This window comes from Salvelinus fontinalis, chromosome 10, assembly GCF_029448725.1.
Source record: "Salvelinus fontinalis isolate EN_2023a chromosome 10, ASM2944872v1, whole genome shotgun sequence".
NCBI lineage: Eukaryota > Metazoa > Chordata > Actinopteri > Salmoniformes > Salmonidae > Salvelinus > Salvelinus fontinalis.
Window position 1 is genome coordinate 41,579,098 of NC_074674.1, and position 24,830 is coordinate 41,603,927.

Consider the following 24,830-nt stretch of genomic DNA (forward strand, 5'->3'; position numbering starts at 1 on the left):
CGTGTGGTTTTCCCATTTACCCAAGTACAATTGGAGAATCGCTTCTTGAATCGGGGCTACAGCGTTGAGGTCCTGAAAGATGCAGGTATAAGGGCTGGATTACTTGATAGAGAGAATTTGTTGCGAAGGGGGAGTGCCTCGTGATACATCAGAGAGAGTGTATTTTGTTACAAAATACAGCACTGAAGCAGAGAACATTAAAATAATCATTAAAGAGATGTCCTATCCTAAATGACAAATTAGTCCACAGCTATCTTCCGGGTGACTCTCAAAAAAACTTGGCTTGACCACAAACCCAAGGGCTCTTTTAAATGTAACCATTGCAGAAATATTGCACAAAAAAAAGTATTTTGTTGACACAGCTTCTAAAATGGAGTATTGCATCAAGCATTTCATTAACTGCAAAACCACTCATGTCATCTATAGATTGGAATGTCCACAGTGCAAGGTGTTCTACATTGGACGGACAAAGAGACCGCTTCAAGACCGCTTGGCGGATCACAAGGACGCCATACGGGTAGGCAATGAAGACTACCCCATGGCAAGACACTACAAGTCCCTACATACCCCATGGCAAGACAACACAAGTCCTTACCCCATGGCAAGACACTACAAGTCCTTACCCCATGGCAAGACAACACAAGTCCCTACCCCATGGCAAGACACTACAAGTCCCTACCCCATGGCAAGACACTACAAGTCCTTACCCCATGGCAAGACACTACAAGTCCCTACACCATGGCAAGACACTACAAGTCCCTACATACCCCATGGCAAGACAACACAAGTCCTTACCCCATGGCAAGACACTACAAGTCCCTACCCCATGGCAAGACAACACAAGTCCCTACCCCATGGCAAGACACTACAAGTCCCTACCCCATGGCAAGACACTACAAGTCCTTACCCCATGGCAAGACACTACAAGTCCTTACCCCATGGCAAGACACTACAAGTCCCTACCCCATGGCAAGACACTACAAGTCCCTACACCATGGCAAGACACTACAAGTCCTTACCCCATGGCAAGACACTACAAGTCCCTACATACCCCATGGCAAGACACTACAAGTCCTTACACCATGGCAAGACACTACAAGTCCCTACCCCATGGCAAGACACTACAAGTCCCTACATACCCCATGGCAAGACACTACAAGTCCCTACCCCATGGCAAGACACTACAAGTCCTTACCCCATGGCAAGACACTACAAGTCCCTACACCATGGCAAGACACTACAAGTCCTTACCCCATGGCAAGACACTACAAGTCCCTACCCCATGGCAAGACACTACAAGTCCTTACCCCATGGCAAGACACTACAAGTCCCTACCCCATGGCAAGACACTACAAGTCCCTACCCCATGGCAAGACACTACAAGTCCTTACCCCATGGCAAGACACTACAAGTCCCTACCCCATGGCAAGACACTACAAGTCCTTACCCCATGGCAAGACACTACAAGTCCCTACCCCATGGCAAGACACTACAAGTCCCTACCCCATGGCAAGACACTACAAGTCCTTACCCCATGGCAAGACAACACAAGTCCTTACCCCATGGCAAGACACTACAAGTCCCTACACCATGGCAAGACACTACAAGTCCCTACCCCATGGCAAGACACTACAAGTCCTTACCCCATGGCAAGACACTACAAGTCCCTACCCCATGGCAAGACACTACAAGTCCTTACCCCATGGCAAGACACTACAAGTCCCTACACCATGGCAAGACACTACAAGTCCTTACCCCATGGCAAGACACTACAAGTCCTTACCCCATGGCAAGACACTACAAGTCCCTACCCCATGGCAAGACACTACAAGTCCTTACCCCATGGCAAGACACTACAAGTCCTTACCCCATGGCAAGACAACACAAGTCCTTACCCCATGGCAAGACACTACAAGTCCCTACATACCCCATGGCAAGACACTACAAGTCCTTACACCATGGCAAGACACTACAAGTCCTTACACCATGGCAAGACACTACAAGTCCTTACCCCATGGCAAGACAACACAAGTCCTTACCCCATGGCAAGACACTACAAGTCCCTACATACCCCATGGCAAGACACTACAAGTCCTTACCCCATGGCAAGACACTACAAGTCCCTACCCCATGGCAAGACAACACAAGTCCTTACCCCATGGCAAGACACTACAAGTCCCTACACCATGGCAAGACACTACAAGTCCCTACATACCCCATGGCAAGACACTACAAGTCCCTACATACCCCATGGCAAGACACTACAAGTCCTTACCCCATGGCAAGACACTACAAGTCCTTACACCATGGCAAGACACTACAAGTCCTTACCCCATGGCAAGACACTACAAGTCCTTACACCATGGCAAGACACTACAAGTCCTTACACCATGGCAAGACACTACAAGTCCTTACCCCATGGCAAGACACTACAAGTCCTTACCCCATGGCAAGACACTACAAGTCCTTACCCCATGGCAAGGCACTACAAGTCCCTACCCCATGGCAAGACACTACAAGTCCCTACCCCATGGCAAGACACTACAAGTCCTTACACCATGGCAAGACACTACAAGTCCCTACCCCATGGCAAGACACTACAAGTCCTTACCCCATGGCAAGGCACTACAAGTCCTTACCCCATGGCAAGACACTACAAGTCCTTACCCCATGGCAAGGCACTACAAGTCCCTACCCCATGGCAAGACACTACAAGTCCCTACCCCATGGCAAGACACTACAAGTCCTTACCCCATGGCAAGACACTACAAGTCCCTACATACCCCATGGCAAGGCACTACAAGTCCCTACCCCATGGCAAGACACTACAAGTCCTTACCCCATGGCAAGACACTACAAGTCCTTACCCCATGGCAAGACACTACAAGTCCTTACCCCATGGCAAGACACTACAAGTCCTTACCCCATGGCAAGACACTACAAGTCCTTACCCCATGGCAAGACACTACAAGTCCCTACCCCATGGCAAGACAACACAAGTCCCTACCCCATGGCAAGACACTACAAGTCCCTACATACCCCATGGCAAGACACTACAAGTCCTTACCCCATGGCAAGACACTACAAGTCCCTACCCCATGGCAAGACACTACAAGTCCCTACATACCCCATGGCAAGACACTACAAGTCCTTACCCCATGGCAAGACACTACAAGTCCTTACCCCATGGCAAGACACTACAAGTCCCTACCCCATGGCAAGACACTACAAGTCCCTACACCATGGCAAGACACTACAAGTCCCTACCCCATGGCAAGACACTACAAGTCCCTACACCATGGCAAGACACTACAAGTCCTTACACCATGGCAACCCTGCCGCCCTACAAGCTATGGGTATTGATCATATTCCAGCCTCTATTAGAAAAGGGGAACGTCTTAAACAGTTAAACCAAAGGGAAAGTTTTGGGATTTACAAACTACAGGCCACTAAATACCCTGGTTTAAATGAAGATATGGATTTACAAACTACAGGCCACTAAATACCCTGGTTTAAATGAAGACATGGATTTACAAACTACAGGCCACTGAATACCCTGGTTTAAATGAAGATATGGATTTACAAACTACAGGCCACTAAATACCCTGCTTTAAATGAAGATATGTATTTACAAACTACAGGCCACTAAATACCCTGCTTTAAATGAAGATATGGATTTACAAACTACAGGCCACTAAATACCCTGATTTAAATGAAGATATGGGTTTACAAACTACAGGCCACTAAATACCCTGGTTTAAATGAAGATATGGATTTACAAACTACAGGCCACTAAATACCCTGGTTTAAATGAAGATATGGATTTACAAACTACAGGCCACTAAATACCCTGGTTTAAATGAAGATATGGATTTACAAACTACAGGCCACTAAGTACCCTGGTTTAAATGGAGATATGGATTTACAAACTACAGGCCACTAAATACCCTGGTTTAAATGAAGATATGGATTTGCAAACTACAGGCCACTAAGTACCCTGGTTTAAATGAAGATATGGATTTACAAACTACAGGCCACTAAGTACCCTGGTTTAAATGAAGATATGGATTTACAAACTACAGGCCACTAAGTACCCTGGTTTAAATGAAGATATGGATTTACAAACTACAGGCCACTAAGTACCCTGGTTTAAATGGAGATATGGATTTACAAACTACAGGCCACTAAATACCCTGGTTTAAATGAAGATATGGATTTGCAAACTACAGGCCACTAAGTACCCTGGTTTAAATGAAGATATGGATTTACAAACTACAGGCCACTAAGTACCCTGGTTTAAATGAAGATATGGATTTACAAACTACAGGCCACTAAGTACCCTGGTTTAAATGAAGATATGGATTTACAAACTACAGGCCACTAAGTACCCTGGTTTAAATGAAGACATGGATTTCTCAGCCTTCCTGTAGGGTTGTGATGGGTTCATTTGCTGCCATCTAGTGGACATTTTGCTCAATTGCCCTCAGCTATGTTTAGACTTTTGTTGTTCATGTGTGCTGATTTCTAGTGTACTATGGAATATATTGCTGTCTTATTCTTGACACTTCTCCCAGTCATACTTAAAGGTTAGAACTACCTTTTAGTGTTCTGATACTTCTAGCTTGGAGTTGTATTTTTATGATAACATAGCTACAGTATTTCACTTTTTAATGTGTATAGTATTGCTTACTAGGTGTTGTCCAATCAGTTGTGTAACCACTCCCTCTTCTAATTAGGGCTAATTGGAAAAGCTGTTCAAAAGAGGATATTGTATGATTTTTTTGTACTCCCTGACGAAGGCCATGCAGCCGAAACGCGGAACATACCATACAAATAAAGGCATTTTAATTAATTATATGAAGAGTGCCTTGGTCCTCCTTTCTTTTTGATGTGTTTTTATTTATTCTTTACAAAAAAAAGCATTTTATTCATAAAATATTTAATCAGTCTTCCTCAAATGAAGGGGGTGATGAAGCTATCTTTGCAAGAGGGAATCTGATTTCTTTGGTCCTCAACTCACGGCTCAGTCATTTCATTCAGGGTAAGTACAGAATTAGCCGTAAATTAGCCTGCCCCGAAGGAGGTTAGTTCTGAAGGATTCCGTAGAAATTTACCTGGCTAAAAGGTGAGTCACTTTTGTATGACCGGTTTTCCCGAGTTGAACTCGAGAGTTGACCAAAGTTACCTCACTAACTCAAACCTGCTTCGAAGGATACCCCTCAGGTTGTCTGGGATATGGGATGAGGGTCTTGATGATGTGAGCCAGATATTACAGACTGGGACAGGGAGAGGTTTAAACTGTCAATGAAGACTCTTGCCAGCTGGTCAGCGCATGCTCTGAGTACATGTCCTGGTAATCCGTCTGGCCCGTGGTCTTGTGAATGTTAACCTGTTTAAAGGCATAACTCACATCGGCTACAGAGAGCGAGATAACAGTCGTCTGGAACAGCTGGTGCGCTCATGCATGGTTTCAGTGTTGCTTGCCTCGAAGCGAGCATAGAAGGAATTTAGCTTGTCTGTTAGAATCTGGTCACTGGGCAGCTCGCATCTGGGTTTCCCTTTGTAGTCCGTGATAGTTTTGCAAGCCCTGCCACATTCGTAAGAGTAGAGGTGTTAACCCCGGTGTCCTGGCTAAATTCCCAAGCTGTCCCTAATACCATCACGGTCACCTAATCATCCCCAGCTTCCAAGTGGCTCATTCATCCCCCCTCCTCTCCCCTGTAACTATTCCCCAGGTCGTTGCTGTAAATGAGAACGTGTTCTCAGTCAACTTACCTGGTAAAATATAAATAAACATTCCACGAGCGCCAGAGCCGGTGTAGATTTGACCCCGTTTCCTGGAATTGACGTTTTGACTGTTTGATGGCTCGTCGGAGGTCATAGGGGATTTGTTATAAGCGTCCGGATTAGTGTCCTGCTCCTTGACAGTCTAGCCTGTAGCTCAGGGCATAGGAGGTCATAGGGGAGCGTCCGGATTAGTGTCCTGCTCCTTGACAGTCTAGCCTGTAGCTCAGGGCATAGGAGGTCATAGGGGAGCGTCCGGATTAGTGTCCTGCTCCTTGACAGTCTAGCCTGTAGCTCAGGGCATAGGAGGTCATAGGGGAGCGTCCGGATTAGTGTCCTGCTCCTTGACAGTCTAGCCTGTAGCTCAGGGCATAGGAGGTCATAGGGGAGCGTCCGGATTAGTGTCCTGCTCCTTGACAGTCTAGCCTGTAGCTCAGGGCATAGGAGGTCATAGGGGAGCGTCCGGATTAGTGTCCTGCTCCTTGACAGTCTAGCCTGTAGCTCAGGGCATAGGAGGTCATAGGGGAGCGTCCGGATTAGTGTCCTGCTCCTTGACAGTCTAGCCTGTAGCTCAGGGCAGATGAGGTCATAGGGGAGCGTCCGGATTAGTGTCCTGCTCCTTGACAGTCTAGCCTGTAGCTCAGGGCATAGGAGGTCATAGGGGAGCGTCCGGATTAGTGTCCTGCTCCTTGACAGTCTAGCCTGTAGCTCAGGGCATAGGGGAGCGTCCGGATTAGTGTCCTGCTCCTTGACAGTCTAGCCTGTAGCTCAGGGCATAGGAGGTCATAGGGGAGCGTCCGGATTAGTGTCCTGCTCCTTGACAGTCTAGCCTGTAGCTCAGGGCATAGGAGGTCATAGGGGAGCGTCCGGATTAGTGTCCTGCTCCTTGACAGTCTAGCCTGTAGCTCAGGGCAGATGAGGTCATAGGGGAGCGTCCGGATTAGTGTCCTGCTCCTTGACAGTCTAGCCTGTAGCTCAGGGCAGATGAGGTCATAGGGGAGCGTCCGGATTAGTGTCCTGCTCCTTGACAGTCTAGCCTGTAGCTCAGGGCATAGGAGGTCATAGGGGAGCGTCCGGATTAGTGTCCTGCTCCTTGACAGTCTAGCCTGTAGCTCAGGGCAGATGAGGTCATAGGGGAGCGTCCGGATTAGTGTCCTGCTCCTTGACAGTCTAGCCTGTAGCTCAGGGCAGATGAGGTCATAGGGGAGCGTCCGGATTAGTGTCCTGCTCCTTGACAGTCTAGCCTGTAGCTCAGGGCAGATGAGGTCATAGGGGAGCGTCCGGATTAGTGTCCTGCTCCTTGACAGTCTAGCCTGTAGCTCAGGGCATAGGAGGTCATAGGGGAGCGTCCGGATTAGTGTCCTGCTCCTTGACAGTCTAGCCTGTAGCTCAGGGCAGATGTTGCCTGTAATCCATGGCTTCTGGTTGGGATACGTACAGAGCATTCGGGGGAAGTATTCAGACCCCTTGACCTTTTTCCACATTTTGTTACTTTACAGCCTCATTCTAAAAAAAAATGATTTTTTTTTTGGTGTGTGTGTGTTGTGTGTGTGTTATATGTGTTGTGTGTGTGTGTGTGTGTGTTGTGTGTGTGTTGTGACTTTTTCCACATTTTGTTACTTTACAGCCTTATTCTAAAAAAATATATATATATTTTTTTAATTACCTCAGCAATCTACACACAGTGCCCCATAATGACAAAGCGAAAACAGGTTTTTAGAATAAAAAAATTAATAAACATACCTTATTTACATAAATATTCAGACCCTTTGCTATGAGACTAGAAATTGAGCTTACGTGCTTCCTGTTTCCATTGATCATCCTTGAGATGTTTCTACAACTTGATTGGAGTCCACCTGTGGTAAATTCAATTGATTGGACATGACTTGGAAAGGCACACACCTGTCTATATAAGGTCCCACAGTTGACAGTGCATGTCAGAGCTTGTTTCGAGGCACAGATCTGGGGAAGGGTACCAAAACATGTCTGCAGCATTGAATGTCCCCAAGAACACATTGGCCTCCATCATTCATAAATGGAAAAAGTTTGGAACCAGCAAGACTTCCTGGAGCTGGCCGCCCGTCCAAACTGAGTAATCGGGGGAGAAAGGCCTTGGTCAGGGAGGTGACCAAGAACCCAATGGTCACTCTGACAGAGCTCCAGAGTTCCTCTGTGGAGATGGGAGAACCTTCCAGAAGGACAACCATCTCTGCAGCACTCCACCAATCAGGCCTTTATAGTAGAGCAGCCAGACAGAAGCCACTCCTCAGTAAAAGGCACATGACAGCCCGCTTGGAGTTTGCCAAAAGGCACCTAGGACTCTCAGACCATGAGAAACAAGATTCTCTGGTCTGATGAAACCAAGATTGAACTCTGGCCTGAATGCCAAGCGTCACGTCTGGAGGAAACCTGGCACCTTTCCGGTCTTCCTGTCTTCCTGTCTTTCTTCTGAGAACCATTCACTTCTAACATAACACCCAGTCTCTTTCATTTCCTATCATTCATTTAATATCTAAATCTTCAAACTTCAAAGTTTAGCCGAATCCAACAATAATAAGAGTCTGGTAGCAACAGCTGTGTGTGTGTGTGTGCGTGCGTGCGTGTTGTGTGTTGTGTGTGTGTGTATGTGTTGTGTGTATGTGTGTGTGGTGTGGTGTGGTGTGTGTGTGTGTGTGTGTGTGTTGTGTGTATGTGTGTGTGGTGTGGTGTGTGTGTGTGTGTTGTGTGCGTGCGGTATGTGACCTCATTCTCCGATATTGACTGCCTGACAGTAAGGTCGTGACCAGCTGGTGCATGGGGTCCTTGATGATGCTGCTGGCCTTCCTCAGGCACTGTGTTAAGTAGATGACCTGGATAGGTGGGAACAACGTCCCAGTGATTTATTGGGCTGTCTTCACCACCTGCTGGTTTATAAACCCTTCATAAGGCCTATAGTTTACAGTAGTATAAACCCTTCATAAGGCCTATAGTTTACAGTAGTATAAACCCTTCATAAGGCCTATAGTTTACAGTAGTATAAATCCTTCATAAGGTCTATAGTTTACAGTAGTATAAACCCTTCCTAAGGCCTATAGTTTACAGTAGTATAAACCCTTCATAAGGCTTATAGTTTACAGTAGTATAAACCCTTCCTAAGGCCTATAGTTTACAGTAGTATAAACCCTTCCTAAGGCCTATAGTTTACAGTAGTATAAACCCTTCATAAGGCCTATAGTTTACAGTAGTATAAACCCTTCATAAGGCCTATAGTTTACAGTAGTATAAACCCTTCCTAAGGCCTATAGTTTACAGTAGTATAAACCCTTCCTAAGGCCTATAGTTTACAGTAGTATAAACCCTTCATAAGGCCTATAGTTTACAGTAGTATAAACCCTTCCTAAGGCCTATAGTTTACAGTAGTATGAATCCTTCATAAGGCCTATAGTTTACAGTAGTATAAACCCTTCATAAGGCCTATAGTTTACAGTAGTATAAATCCTTCATAAGGCCTATAGTTTACAGTAGTATAAACCCTTCATAAGGCCTATAGTTTACAGTAGTATAAACCCTTCCTAAGGCCTATAGTTTACAGTAGTATAAACCCTTCATAAGGCCTATAGTTTACAGTAGTATAAATCCTTCATAAGGTCTATAGTTTACAGTAGTATAAACCCTTCCTAAGGCCTATAGTTTACAGTAGTATAAACCCTTCATAAGGCTTATAGTTTACAGTAGTATAAACCCTTCCTAAGGCCTATAGTTTACAGTAGTATAAACCCTTCCTAAGGCCTATAGTTTACAGTAGTATAAACCCTTCATAAGGCCTATAGTTTACAGTAGTATAAACCCTTCATAAGGCCTATAGTTTACAGTAGTATAAACCCTTCATAAGGCCTATAGTTTACAGTAGTATAAACCCTTCATAAGGCCTATAGTTTACAGTAGTATAAATCCTTCATAAGGCCTATAGTTTACAGTAGTATAAATCCTTCAGAAGGCCTATAGTTTACAGTAGTATAAACCCTTCCTAAGGCCTATAGTTTACAGTGTCATGACGTTGCCTGCGTGGGTATAGCAAACCCCATCCCCCTCTCCCTGCCTCTCCCTTTCCACCACAACCCATGCGGTGATCACAGAGAGATGTCGTAAATTCCTGAGAATCTCCCCACCACAAACAGTATTAAGACAGAGGGTAAACTTTCAGGACAAAGGAATTCTCTTCCACCTCACAGAACTTGAGGTACGAACATATTTCATGTTCCTGCCAAAGTAGGAAATATTGGTGAAGATCCTAGCTATTAACATGTCCATTTGTCCCCATGTGGGAATCTCAGGAGAGACTGTGGGACCACATTACCATACCGCTGTTTATATAATAACCTCAGATATGAGGTTTACACCTGTTTGTTGTATAAAATGAATGAGTGAGTATGATACTGTTTGTATAATTGTGTAATATGATTTTGGACTGTTTAATTAAGAAAAATACAAATACCTTTTTGATTTGAACTAAATCCAAGGACCGCCCTGAGCCCAGTATGGGTCAGAGACCATGGGACCACCCCTCTCTGCTATCTGAATAAAACCCAACTCCTAAGAAATTACCATTATGACCATGTTTCTCTCAATCACGAGAGGACAAAGGTTGCAGACCAGCTTACCTCGATAACGAGAGGGCCAAGGTTTGAGACCAGACTGCTGAATCTTTTAACCATCCCACGTGGTTAAAACTCTTATACGAATCATAACAAGTCTTTGATATTGACTTCTAGTCTGCAGCTAGGAATTCGGTATCATTGAACGCGAAGAAAGACAACCGCCGAAACATCCATTCTATAACGAATGTCACTCTGAACTCTCCACAATAACTCCAACAAAAACGAACTTCTCTCCAACGATCAAGACGACACACACACTGAACGTAACTATATATATATTGATTGCAATTGTTCCCGAATGAGTGAGCGTTCATGTGTAAGGATTAGCATGTCAATTGTTATAGTTATGGACTCTGTAGTGAATTATTAGTCGAACGCAACTTTCCCTTTGTCTAACAGCCGCCATGCCGGTTCAGCCCACTAGGGTATATTGCTCCCATCATTTCATGTAACTATTTTAAGTTTGTTTGTTTGTTTATGCATTTCTGTGAATTAATTAGTTAGTAATAAATAAATGATTTAAGACAATTGATGTATGGATGACTCATAGTGAAGACTGGGTTCGTGCAGATAATCAACGATTTACGACGTTTGGAATGAGACTGACGAGGTAGAGTAAATAAATCATTAATTAGAAGACTATTGATCAGATATTAAAATATTTGAAAGGTTATATTGGGAAATTGTAACTTTGTAATCTAATAACTTTCCCTGGTGCCCTCGAATTCATAGTTAATTAGTTACGTTATTACTCAAGTGATAGCGTAATCCCTAATTACAGGAATATATGATAAAAACTATAAATCTTCAATTTAACGATAGCAAAGACACGACAACAGTAGTATAAACCCTTCCTAAGACCTATAGTTTACAGTAGTATAAACCCTTCATAAGGCCTATAGTTTACAGTAGTACAAACCCTTCATAAGGCCTATAGTTTACAGTAGTATAAATCCTTCAGAAGGCCTATAGTTTATAGTAGTATAAACCCTTCCTAAGGCCTATAGTTTACAGTAGTATAAACCCTTCCTAAGGCCTATAGTTTACAGTAGTATAAACCCTTCATAAGGCCTATAGTTTACAGTAGTATAAACCCTTCATAAGGCCTATAGTTTACAGTAGTATAAACCCTTCATAAGGCCTATAGTTTACAGTAGTATAAACCCTTCATAAGGCCTATAGTTTACAGTAGTATAAATCCTTCATAAGGCCTATAGTTTACAGTAGTATAAACCCTTCCTAAGGCCTATATTTTACAGTAGTATAAAACCTTCCTAAGGCCTATAGTTTACAGTAGTATGAACCCTTCATAAGGCCTATAGTTTACAGTAGTATAAACCCTTCCTAAGGCCTATAGTTTACAGTAGTATAAACCCTTCATAAGGCCTATAGTTTACAGTAGTATAAACCCTTCCTAAGGCCTATAGTTTACAGTAGTATAAACCCTTCCTAAGGCCTATAGTTTACAGTAGTATAAACCCTTCATAAGGCCTATAGTTTACAGTAGTATAAACCCTTCCTAAGGCCTATAGTTTACAGTAGTATGAATCCTTCATAAGGCCTATAGTTTACAGTAGTATAAACCCTTCATAAGGCCTATAGTTTACAGTAGTATAAATCCTTCATAAGGCCTATAGTTTACAGTAGTATAAACCCTTCATAAGGCCTATAGTTTACAGTAGTATAAACCCTTCCTAAGGCCTATAGTTTACAGTAGTATAAACCCTTCCTAAGGCCTATAGTTTACAGTAGTATAAACCCTTCATAAGGCCTATAGTTTACAGTAGTATAAACCCTTCATAAGGCCTATAGTTTACAGTAGTATAAACCTGGCCGCGCTTTAAATTACATGCTGCTTCTAAAGGCTTCATAAAGCACACTACAGAAATATGTTACAAATCTATAAGCGTATGTCATGCTTTATAAAGGGTTCATAATAGTGGCATAACTGTGTGACATAACCACCGATGTCAAATGTGACATAAACCTGTGCTTTATAAAGGGTTGCATAAGTACTGCTTATTAAAGGCCTCATAAATCATATTACATTGAGGTTTTATTAAGCATTTATAATCCTGTCATGTATCTTGATAGAGCATAGCAACACCAGGATAGTGGGTTCAATTCCCGGGACCACCCAGATATAAAAATACATTCACGTGTGACTTTAAGTCAATTTGGATAAAAGTGTCCGCAAAATTGTATATCTTATATTACTGTAAAATATTTATAGGATGGCCCAACCTCTTGCCCACTTGACTGCATAGCAAATATTAGACCTGACCTCAACTTTCCCCACAATGCTGTTTCTGCAGGATGACACACATTCTAAAGTGCAGTCATGCACAGCAAAACAAAACGTTGGTAGGGCCTTTTAAAAATGTAAAAACCGTGTAAATGTTTTGCCGTTTTTTAATTATTTTTTTATTATCAGATTTCCCCAGGTTTTTCTGGTTTTCCCCCAGTTGTTTAATTAACCTCTTGGCGCACGGATCCCTTTAACGGGATAATTTTCTTAAACAACCGCTGAATTGCAGCGCGCCAAATTAAAAAAAATATATAAAAAATATTTATTTTCATGATATCACAAGTGCAATATAACAAAACACAGCTTAGCTTGTTGTTAATCCACCTATCGTGTCAGATTATGAAAATATGCTTGACAGCGAAAGCAATCCAAGCGTTTGTGAGTTTATCGATCACTAGACAAAACTAAATTAAATTTTCTGTGTTCACAACAATGCGTAAACCACATCAGGGGAAGACTTTTGAGGTCTGGGTAAAATCTAAGAATTGTTTATTTTAGTGTAGTTACCCTTTAATTCAGTGTGCATGCCCTGCACTGTTGTTTGGTTAGCACGTTTTCTAGTAAGCTAACCTTTATTTATTGTAAATTAAATTAGTCTGTAGCAGTTAAGTGTTGAGTTAGATTACATACTGTAGTTACTCTAGTCGTTATTTTCAAATATTTTCGGTAACTTCAAAGCAATTGCTACCTAGACGAAATGTAGCTAGCTATCAGGCTCAGCTAAATAAAAATATAAGACACACCCCTAGAGTCTATATAGGACACACCCCTAGAGTCTATATAAAGACACACCCCTAGTCTATAACCAGGTAGGCCAGTTAACCAGGTAGGCCAGTTGAGAACAAGTTCTCATTTACAACTGTGACCTGGCCAAGATAAAGCAAAGCAGTGCGACACAAACAACAACACAGAGTTAAACATGGAATAAACAAACATACAATCAATAATTACAGTAGAAAAAGTCTATATGCAGTGTGTGCAAATGAGGTAGGATAAGAGAGGTAAGGCAATAAATAGGCCATGGTGGCAAAATAATTACAATATAGCAATTAAACACTGGGGTGATAGATGTGCAGAAGATGAGTGTGCAAGTAGAGATACTGGAGTGATAGATGTGCAGAAGATGAGTGTGCAAGTAGAGATACTGGGGTGATAGATGTGCAGAAGATGAGCGTGCAAGTAGAGATACTGGGGTGATAGATGTGCAGAAGATGAGTGTGCAAGTAGAGATACTGGAGTGATAGATGTGCAGAAGATGAGTGTGCAAGTAGAGATACTGGGGTGATAGATGTGCAGAAGATGAGCGTGCAAGTAGAGATACTGGGGTGATAGATGTGCAGAAGATGAGCGTGCAAGTAGAGATACTGGGGTGATAGATGTGCAGAAGATGAGTGTGCAAGTAGAGATACTGGGGTGATAGATGTGCAGAAGATGAGCGTGCAAGTAGAGATACTGGGGTGCAAAAGGAGCCGACCTTAGTTTGATCGAATGTGTTTGTCCGCTACTTGTTCAGGTAATGTGATGTTCCACTTTCCAGATGACTGTTTCTATGGCAGCACACCATCAAGCATAGGCCTTGGTGGATCTTGACATGTGGTCGTTCCTAAACCCGGTGGAGTCTGAGTACATTCTGACAGTTACTTTTCTCAGTAAAAAAAAAGGAATAACCAGGAACCAGAAAAGGACTTGTTTGTTTTTTATTTATTGGATAGGAAAGAGAAAAACAAACAAAGAACCACTTTCATTTTCTTTGGCATATAAAAAACTAAACGTGATTTCATATTTAAATGTTCAATGTTCAATGGAAAAACATCACTACATCACTCCCCCACCTGCCTCTCTCTTTCTCCCTGATGGAGTGTTGTTTTTAAGGAATCTTCCATTGTGGTGTAGTTTTACATTGAGACAACACATAACATTCACTGTATTTTAAATCCACAGTTAAATGAATTCATTCCCTTTGCTGTGCAGGTAGGCATGAATGAACTCATTCCCTTTGCTGTGCAGGTAGGCATGAATGAATTCATTCCCTTTGCTGTGCAGGTAGGCATGAATGAATTCATTCCCTTTGCTGTGCAGGTAGGCATGAATGAATTCATTCCCTTTGCTGTGCAGGTAGGCATGAATGAATGCATTCCCTTTGCTGTGCAGGTAGGCATGAATGAATTCATTCCCTTTGCTGTGCAGGTAGGCATGAATGAATTCATTCCCTTTGCTGTGCAGGTAGGCATGAATGAATTCATTCCCTTTGCTGTGCAGGTAGGCATGAATGAATTCATTCCCTTTGCTGTGCAGGTAGGCATGAATGAACTCATTCCCTTTGCTGTGCAGGTAGGCATGAATGAACTCATTCCCTTTGCTGTGCAGGTAGGCATGAATGAATTCATTCCCTTTGCTGTGCAGGTAGGCATGAATGAATTCATTCCCTTTGCTGTGCAGGTAGGCATGAATGAACTCATTCCCTTTGCTGTGCAGGTAGGCATGAATGAATTCATTCCCTTTGCTGTGCAGGTAGGCATGAATGAATTCATTCCCTTTGCTGTGCAGGTAGGCATGAATGAATTCATTCCCTTTGCTGTGCAGGTAGGCATGAATGAATTCATTCCCTTTGCTGTGCATGTAGGCATGAATGAATTCATTCCCTTTGCTGTGCAGGTAGGCATGAATTAATTAATTCCCTTTGCTGTGCAGGTAAGCATCAATGAACTGATTCCCTTTGCTGTGCAGGTAGGCATGAATTAATTAATTCCCTTTGCTGTGCAGGTAGGCATCAATGAACTGATTCCCTTTGCTGTGCAGGCGAATAAACTCAGGTTTAACGTCAGAATCTTCACACACAAATTGTTTTGTTGTCACATCAAAGTTTGCTCTACAAAACAAAGGCTTTTAAAAAAAAATTATAATAAAATCTCAGATCTAGAACTGAAAAGGACAAAAACAAATGACATACTCCAAATCTAGCATATAACTGAACTCAGAATACTGATAGTTCGATACTTTAATAACTCGAACACAAAATACAGTCAACTCCTGATAAGTACACAATGGATATACGCAAACTACATCTAAGCTTTAAAGTGCTCTACAGTTCACCTTGTGACAGATGAAAACATGTCACTGGTCTGAGGCCAGAGCTCCCGCAAGATCCGGTTCTGGTGTCAAAGCTACAGTTCATTTGTCATTTAAATACTTTCTTTGTATTCACTGGGGCACAGCGGGAACCTGGCACAGCGGTAAACTGGCTCAGCGGGAACCTGGCTCAGCGGGAACCTGGCTCAGCGGGAACCTGGCTCAGCGGGAACCTGGCTCAGCGGGAACCTGGCTCAGCGGTAAACTGGCTCAGCGGGAACCTGGCACAGCGGGAACCTGGCTCAGCGGGAACCTGGCACAGCGGGAACTGGCACAGCGGGAACTGGCACAGCGGGAACCTGGCACAGCGGGAACCTGGCACAGCGGGAACCTGGCTCAGCGGGAACCTGGCTCAGCGGGAACCTGGCTCAGCGGGAACCTGGCTCAGCGGGAACCTGGCTCAGCGGGAACCTGGCACAGCGGGAACCTGGCACAGCGGGAACCTGGCACAGCGGGAACCTGGCACAGCGGGAACCTGGCTCAGCGGGAACCTGGCTCAGCGGTAACCTGGCACAGCGGGAACCTGGCACAGCGGGAACCTGGCACAGCGGGAACCTGGCACAGCGGGAACCTGGCACAGCGGGAACCTGGCACAGCGGGAACCTGGCACAGCGGGAACCTGGCACAGCGGGAACCTGGCACAGCGGGAACCTGGCACAGCGGGAACCTGGCACAGCGGGAACCTGGCACAGCGGGAACCTGGCACAGCGGTAACCTGGCTCAGCGGTAACCTGGCTCAGCGGTAACCTGGCTCAGCGGTAACCTGGCTCAGCGGTAACCTGACTCAGCGGTAACCTGACTCAGCGGTAACCTGACTCAGCGGTAACCTGACTCAGCGGTAACCTGGCACAGCGGTAACCTGGCTCAGCGGTAACCTGACTCAGCGGTAACCTGGCACAGCGGTAACCTGGCACAGCGGTAACCTGGCTCAGCGGTAACCTGACTCAGCGGTAACCTGACTCAGCGGTAACCTGGCTCAGCGGTAACCTGGCTCAGCGGTAACCTGGCTCAGCGGTAACCTGACTCAGCGGTAACCTGACTCAGCGGTAACCTGACTCAGCGGTAACCTGACTCAGCGGTAACCTGACTCAGCGGTAACCTGACTCAGCGGTAACCTGACTCAGCGGTAACCTGACTCAGCGGTAACCTGACTCAGCGGTAACCTGACTCAGCGGTAACCTGACTCAGCGGTAACCTGACTCAGCGGTAACCTGGCACAGCGGTAACCTGGCTCAGCGGTAACCTGGCTCAGCGGGAACCTGGCACAGCGGTAACCTGACTCAGCGGTAACCTGGCACAGGGACAGAGAGGCGCCACAGTACCAGATCCGAAATGCTGGATAGAGGGGCTCAGTGAATGTGGAGTGGAATGTGTGCAGGTGGGTCATTGTGTCGGAGGAAACGCTGTAGAAGGACAAAGTACCGGCCGGCCAGTCCAGATACACTCCTATTCTGTGGGAGCGAAAGGCGTGGTCAGGTACGGCTATGGGCTTCTTATTGTACCTGGCAGTGTAAATATCATTATTACAACTAAGAGTCCAGGACTTGTTATTGTATCCAAGTCCACAGTCATGACCCCTTCCTTTCCTTCCTATTCCACTGTACGTTACACCTACATGGACCTCGTGCCCCATCCACTCCACCTCCCAGTAACAGCGTCCAGTCAGACCCTCTCGACACAGCACCTGATCCCAGTTCTCAAATCTATCTGTGTGGACAGGATACGTCTGCTCTTCGTCCACCCGTGTCACCTTTCTGTTCTCCTCAGACAGAGAGAGATTTTTGAATGCTGTGTTTGGATCCAGTGTCAATTCACAGGCATCTGACAGAAAGACAACAACAACAAAAAATCAAGTCAATTTCACTTCAAATCTGGGAGAACTATGTTAAAAGTCACAAAAAAAAGTATTTCTGAATCCCAGACTTTTGAGTGACTAAAACATCACCCATGATATTGAAAAAGTACTTTTTCTCTCATGTCAAACTACCAGGAAGTCTGGAAAGACATGGGGAACACACCTTGACTGGTGGTTCTTTGAAAACGTCACATGTCAAGCAAAATGGACTGGCGGTTCTTTGAAAACGACCCATGTCAAGCAACATGGACTGGCGGTTCTTTGAAAAACGACCCATGTCAAGCAACGTGGACTGGCGGTTCTTTGGAAAACGACCCATGTCAAGCAACGTGGACTGGCGGTTCTTTGGAAAACGACCCGTGTCAAGCAACATGGACTGGCGGTTCTTTGGAAAACGACCCGTGTCAAGCAACATGGACTGGCGGTTCTTTGAAAAACGACCCGTGTCAAACAACATGGACTGGCGGTTCTTTGGAAAACGACCCATGTCAAGCAACATGGACTGGCGGTTCTTTGAAAACGACCCATGTCAAGCAACATGGACTGGCGGTTCTTTGGAAAACGACCCATGTCAAGCAACATGGACTGGCGGTTCTTTGAAAAACGACCCGTGTCAAGCAACGTGGACTGGCGGTTCTTTGGAAAACGACCCATGTCAAGCAACGTGGACTGGTGGTTCTTTGGAAAACAACCCGTGTCAAGCAACATGGACTGGCGGTTCTTTGAAAAACGACCCATGTCAAGCAACATGGACGCAGTGTTGCAGTGAGATTATCTTAAGCAAATTTTCGGATTTACAAAAGCAACTCAAAACAAGACTTTACAGGATGAGTTCTGGTTACTAGGGGTGGGCCGAGTACTCGGACAAATCAGAATCCGTAGTTAGCTAGTCATTGTTGTTCTAGATAATAATATAGTTAGTTATATTTTATATTTGTGTCTATGTGGCGCTGTAGTTAAGGCTATAGCTGTCGTGACATTTTGTCAACCGGATATCGTCATGCAAAAGACTGCCGGTCTCACGGTAATTTCACCGTTAATTGACATAAACACATTTAGTATCTCCAGGCCTCCAAGCTGCATACGAGCCACCAATGTCAATAAATCTATTGAATATAAAATCATCGCAATAAATCAAATTATTTATTATATTCAGGTCTAAAGAAACATTATGATATGAAGAAAATGTGTTTCAGAAGAACAGAATATGAGTTGGTCTACTGGCTGTGGGCTTGTTCATTCATCAGACTAGATACTGTATGTTATCTGGCTATGATATAGACTGTAGACTTGTTCATTTAGCAGACTAGATACTGTATGTTATCTGGCTATGATATAGACTGTAGACTTGTTCATTTAGCAGACTAGATACTGTATGTTATCTATGATATAGACTGTAGGCTTGTTCATTTATCAGACTAGATACTGTATGTTATCTGGCTATGATATAGACTGTAGACTTGTTCATTTATCAGACTATAGACTGTATGTTATCTATGATATAGACTGTAGGCTTGTTCATTTATCAGACTAGATACTGTATGTTATCTATGATATAGACTGTAGACTTGTTCATTTAGCAGACTAGATACTGTATGTTATCTATGATATAGACTGTAGACTTGTTCATTTAGCAGACTAGATACTGTATGTTATCTATGATATAGACTGTAGGCTTGTTCATTTATCAGACTAGATACTGTATGTTATCTATGATATAGACTGTAGACTTGTTCATTTAGCAGACTAGATATCTAGTCTATAAGTCCGGTGCCATTATTTAAAAATTATATGATTTTATAGTAAGAATAGTAACTGAATAATAATAATAGCTGAATAAAATAGGATATTTTTCCCATTCCAGAGCAAGTGCTCACATGAAGTGGCAATGTTAAAGTGATCATTTGAAACGGGTCAAATATGCTAGATTTAGAGATATATGGTATCTTTAGTTGTGAATGCTACAAACCTTTTAGAATGTGTTACAAATCAAAACATATTTGTGCTGCATGACGGGACTACAGACTATTGATGAGGGACTACAGACTATTGATGAGGGACTACAGACTATTGATGAGGGACTACAGACTATTGATGAGGGACTACAGACTATTGATGAGGGACTACAGACTATTGATGAGGGACTACAGACTATTGATGAGGGACTACAGACTATTGATGAGGGACTACGGACTATTGATGAGGGACTACAGACTATTAATGAGGGACTACAGACTATTAATGAGGGACTACAGACTATTAATGAGGGACTACAGACTATTGATGAGGGACTACCGACTATTGATGAGGGACTACCGACTATTGATGAGGGACTACAGACTATTGATGAGGGACTACGGACTATTGATGAGGGACTACGGACTATTGATGAGAGACTACGGACTATTGATGAGGGACTACCGACTATTGATGGGGGACTACCGACTATTGATGGGGGACTACAGACTATTGATGAGGGACTACCGACTATTGATGAGGGACTACCGACTATTGATGAGGGACTACCGACTATTGATGAGGGACTACCGACTATTGATGAGGGACTACAGACTATTGATGAGGGACTACAGGCTATTGATGAGGGACTACCGACTATTGATGAGGGACTGCAGACTATTGATGGGGGACTACAGACTATTGATGGGGGACTACAGACTATTGATGAGGGACTACAGACTATTGATGAGGGACTACAGGCTATTGATGAGGGACTACAGACTATTGATGAGGGACTACAGACTATTGATGAGGGACTACAGACTATTGATGAGGGACTACAGACTATTGATGAGGGACTACAGACTATTGATGAGGGACTACGGACTATTGATGAGGGACTACAGACTATTGATGAGGGACTACGGACTATTGATGAGGGACTACAGACTATTGATGAGGGACTACAGACTATTGATGAGGGACTACAGACTATTGATGAGGGACTACAGACTATTGATGAGGGACTATTGATGAGGGACTACAGACTATTGATGAGGGACTACGGACTATTGATGAGGGACTACGGACTATTGATGAGGGACTACAGACTATTGATGAGGGACTACAGACTATTGATGAGGGACTACGTACTATTGATAAGGGACTACCGACTATTGATGAGGGACTACGGACTATTGATGAGGGACTACGGACTATTGATGGGGGACTACAGACTATTGATGAGGTACTACAGACTATTGATGAGGGACTACGGACTATTGATGAGTTGAGAACGTAGAAGAAAGCATGTTCTCTGTTCCTTGTCTCAGGTTGGACAAATTGTCCTCTCCATCAAGTGATCCTATTTTCACCCATCAGACTATTCTCAATGTAATCTTGTCTTTACTAATATGTACAATGTGTTTACATTTAGAATTGTCCATTATCAAATGGAACAGGGACAGGGACAGAAATAGGGACTGGGACAGGGACAGGAATAAATGTAGGAATTACCTGTCTATCAGTGTCTGGAATAAATGTAGGAATTACCTGTCTATCAGTGTCTGGAATAAATGTAGGAATTACCTGTCTATCAGTGTCTGGAATAAATGTAGGAATTACCTGTCTATCAGTGTCTGGAATAAATGTAGGAATTACCTGTCTATCAGTGTCTGGAATAAATGTAGGAATTACCTGTCTATCAGTGTCTGGAATAAATGTAGGAATTACCTGTCTATCAGTGTCTGGAATAAATGTAGGAATTACCTGTCTATCAGTGTCTGGAATAAATGCATCAGTAGCCAGCATTATATATTAGTAAGTTAGTATTAGTATCAGTGTATATTAGCCTATGTTGTTGATAATTGAATAGGACTAAGTGGGTAAATCATGTGCATTTTCAGCTGTCGGGATCATTTCTTCGTGTTTAACCATGAGTGATTTAGGAAATGAGAAACACTTGAGAAAAATACTTTTTTAGAAGGATACAAGTACGACGAGCACAACCCATCTGGATAAAATATCATTAAATATAATATATACACTGAACAAAAATATAAACACAACATGTAAAGTGTTGGTCACTTGTTTCATGAGTAAAAATTTAAGATCACAGAAATGTTCAATACACACAAAAAGCGTATTTCGCTCAAATGTTGTGCACACATTTGTTCACATCCCTGTTAGTGAGCATTTCTCCTTCTACAAGATAATCCATCCACCTGACAGGTGTGGCATATCAATAAGCTGATTAAACAGCATTATCATTACACAGGTGCACCTTGTGCTGGGGACAATAAAAGGCCACAAAAATGTGCAATTTTGTCACACAACACAACGCCACAGATGTCTCAAGTTTTGAGGGAGCGTGCAATTGGCATGCTGACTGCAGGAATGTCCAACAGAGCTGTTGCCAGATAATTGAATGTTAATTTCTCTACCATAAGCCACCTCCGTAGTTTTATAGAATTTGGCAGTACGTCCAACCGGTTTCACAACTGCAGAGCACGTGTGGGTGAGCCTATGGCCTCCCACGCCCACCCATGGCTGCGCCCCTGCCCAGTCATGTGAAATCCATAGATTAGGGCCTAATGAATGACTTACAATTGAATAATTTCCTTCTATGAACTGTAACTCAGTAAAACCTTTGAAATTGTTGCGTTTATAATTATTTTTTTCCAGTATATGACTGCCAGACAATGTTTATATACTTTGACTATCAATGATGTCATCAACGTGAGTTTTCCATTTGGCATGTCTCTTGATGTTATGACATGACCACTGCATATGAGTTTTGGGAAACACTTCCCTTGATTTTGTTCCATGCTGGCTGAAGACCTAGCTAGCCAGGTGACACAGATGAAACCTACAAGGACTGTGTAGCTTTGCCATCGATGAATAGGGGAAACCTATAATTATATTTGCTGACACGCTGCAGTCCCATTTAGTTACCAGTAGACTAGCTACCTAGCTACGTAAACCACGCCCCTCTGTGATGTTGGTTACTAGGCGGTACTTATTTAAATTAGGGTAAGTGAATAAGACGTTACCATTGGTGTATTCAAATGAGAGGCTTTATGGGATGTCACAAAACGCCCTTAATAATCCCGCCTTCTGAATCCAAGTGTTTGACACGGGGGTGGGGGAGGGGGTAGGGGGGGAGGACAAGTCACTTTAAGATCAAACTTTATCACTGTAGAGAGAAACAGTAATTTTTCATACTTTAGTCATCCTACTTTAATCTTGTTTTCATCTAAATATCATCGAATTTAATGAAGAACATGAAGTAGATTAAAGTAGGTTGAAGTAGATTGAAGTAGGTTCAATTAGGTTGAAGTAGGTTTAAGTAGGTTCAATTAGGTTGAAGTAGGTTGAAGTAGGTTCAATTAGGTTGAAGTAGGTTTAAGTAGGTTCAATTAGGTTGAAGTAGGTTGAAGTAGGTTCAAGTAGTTGAAGTAGGTTTAATTAGGTTGAAGTAGATTGAAATAGGTGCAAGTAGGTTCAAGTAGGTTCAAGTAGATTGAAGTAGGTTCAATTAGGTTGAAGTAGGTTGAAGTAGGTTAAATTAGGTTGAAGTAGGTTTAATTAGGTTGAAGTAGATTGAAATAGGTTCAAGTAGGTTCAAGTAGGTTGAAGTAGATTGAAATAGGTTCAAGTAGGTTCAAGTAGGTTCAAGTAGTTGAAGTATGTTCAATTAGGTTAAAGTAGGTTCAAGTAGGTTCAAGTAGGTTCAAGTAGGTGCAAGTAGTTGAAGTATGTTCAATTAGGTTAAAGTAGGTTAAAGTAGGTTAAAGTAGATTCAAGTAGGTTCAAGTAGATTCAAGTAGGTTAAAGTAGGTTGAAGTAGGCATGAGGTCTTGTCATAAGCAGTGCTCCATTACACCCAGACTTACATTTCTTAAGTGCTGATTTTAACCAACACTCGGAGTTATGATCCACACTGAGAAATCAGAAGAACAAACACAAATGTTGGGGATTTTAGACAAGTGATGTCATAGGCCTTATTTGGACAATATTTAAAAAAATTAACCAGACCTCATTTTGAAGCAAAACAATTTTGGCACATGCATAAATAATTGTCTCCTTGTGGAAATCGCAAAAACAACGGTTTTCAAGATACACTCTACTGTAAGTATTGTAAATAAATAAATAAATAAATAATATAACATCTTCTTTTTGTTCCGCTACTATTTTTCATGTCTAAAAAAAGTCAGAAGATTTAGTTGTTTGGGTGGGGTAGTGTTTACCTGAGTTTCTCCAGTTTATATTGTGGATCTTCCACTATAGCAGAGAGCAGCTTCACTCCGGAGTCTCCTGGGTGATTGTGGGTAAGGTCCAGCTCTCTCAGGTGGGAGGGGTTTGACCTCAGAGCTGAAGCCAGAGAACCACAGCCTTCCTCTGTGACTAAACAGAATGACAACCTGCAGAATGGATTTCATTTCATTCACAAAATGTTATTTTACCTTTATTTAACTGGGCAAGTCAGTTTAAAGAACAAATTCTTATTTACAATGACAGCCCAGGAACAGATGGTTAACTGTCTTGTTCAGGGGCAGAACGACAAATTTTAGCTTGTCAGCTCTGGGATTTGATCTAGCAACCTTTCGGTTTCTAGTCCAACGCTCTAACCACTAGGCTGTCCTGCCGCCCCTCCACTCTAACCACTAGTCTACCTGCCGCCCCTCCACTCTAACCACTAGGCTACCTGCCTCCCCTCCACTCTAACCACTAGTCTACCTGCCGCCCCTCCACTCCACTCTAACCACTAGGCTACCTGCCTCCCCTCCACTCTAACCACTAGGCTACCTTCCTCCCCTCCACTCTAACCACTAGGCTACCTGCCGCCCCTCCACTCTAACCACTAGGCTACCTGCCTCCCCTCCACTCTAACCACTAGTCTACCTGCCGCCCCTCCACTCCACTCTAACCACTAGGCTACCTGCCTCCCCTCCACTCTAACCACTAGGCTACCTTCCTCCCCTCCACTCTAACCACTAGGCTACCTGCCGCCCCTCCACTCTAACCACTAGGCTACCTGCCGCCCCTCCACTCTAACCACTAGTCTACCTGCCACCCCTCCACTCTAACCACTAGGCTACCTGCCTCCCCTCCACTCTAACCACTAGTCTACCTGCCGCCCCTCCACTCCACTCTAACC

General features: G+C 43.4%; 2 protein-coding genes across 3 annotated transcripts in view; one reads left to right on the plus strand and one right to left on the minus strand.

Annotated features, from left to right (window-relative positions):
- Positions 1-14,412: 14,412 nt before the first annotated feature.
- LOC129864152 (protein NLRC3-like) overlaps positions 14,413-24,830 on the minus strand; it is a 56,383-nt gene continuing 45,965 nt past the window's right edge. For both annotated transcript variants that reach the window (XM_055936821.1, XM_055936822.1), the window contains 3 exons: positions 23,920-24,093; positions 23,566-23,612; positions 14,413-17,679 (listed from right to left, as the gene is read on the minus strand). In XM_055936821.1, the coding sequence (XP_055792796.1) occupies positions 17,027-17,679; positions 23,566-23,612; positions 23,920-24,093 (874 nt within the window). In that variant the 3' untranslated portion in view covers positions 14,413-17,026. The remainder of the gene's footprint in view (positions 17,680-23,565; positions 23,613-23,919; positions 24,094-24,830) is intronic.
- On the plus strand, positions 15,774-16,588 carry LOC129863293 (fibrinogen alpha chain-like). Its single transcript, XM_055935180.1, has 2 exons — positions 15,774-15,825; positions 15,945-16,588. Exons 1-2 carry the CDS (start codon positions 15,774-15,776, stop codon positions 16,586-16,588), a joined length of 696 nt encoding a protein of 231 aa, XP_055791155.1.

What these genes read in the sequence shown, in the direction of transcription:
- LOC129863293 (XM_055935180.1), top strand. Translation starts at nt 15,774, where the DNA reads ATGGATATACGCAAACTACATCTAAGCTTTAAAGTGCTCTACAGTTCA. An exon ending in AGTGCTCTACAGTTCACCTT is followed by an intron (nt 15,826 to 15,944) that starts GTGACAGATGAA and finishes ACTGGGGCACAG; the next exon opens with CGGGAACCTGGCACAGCGGT.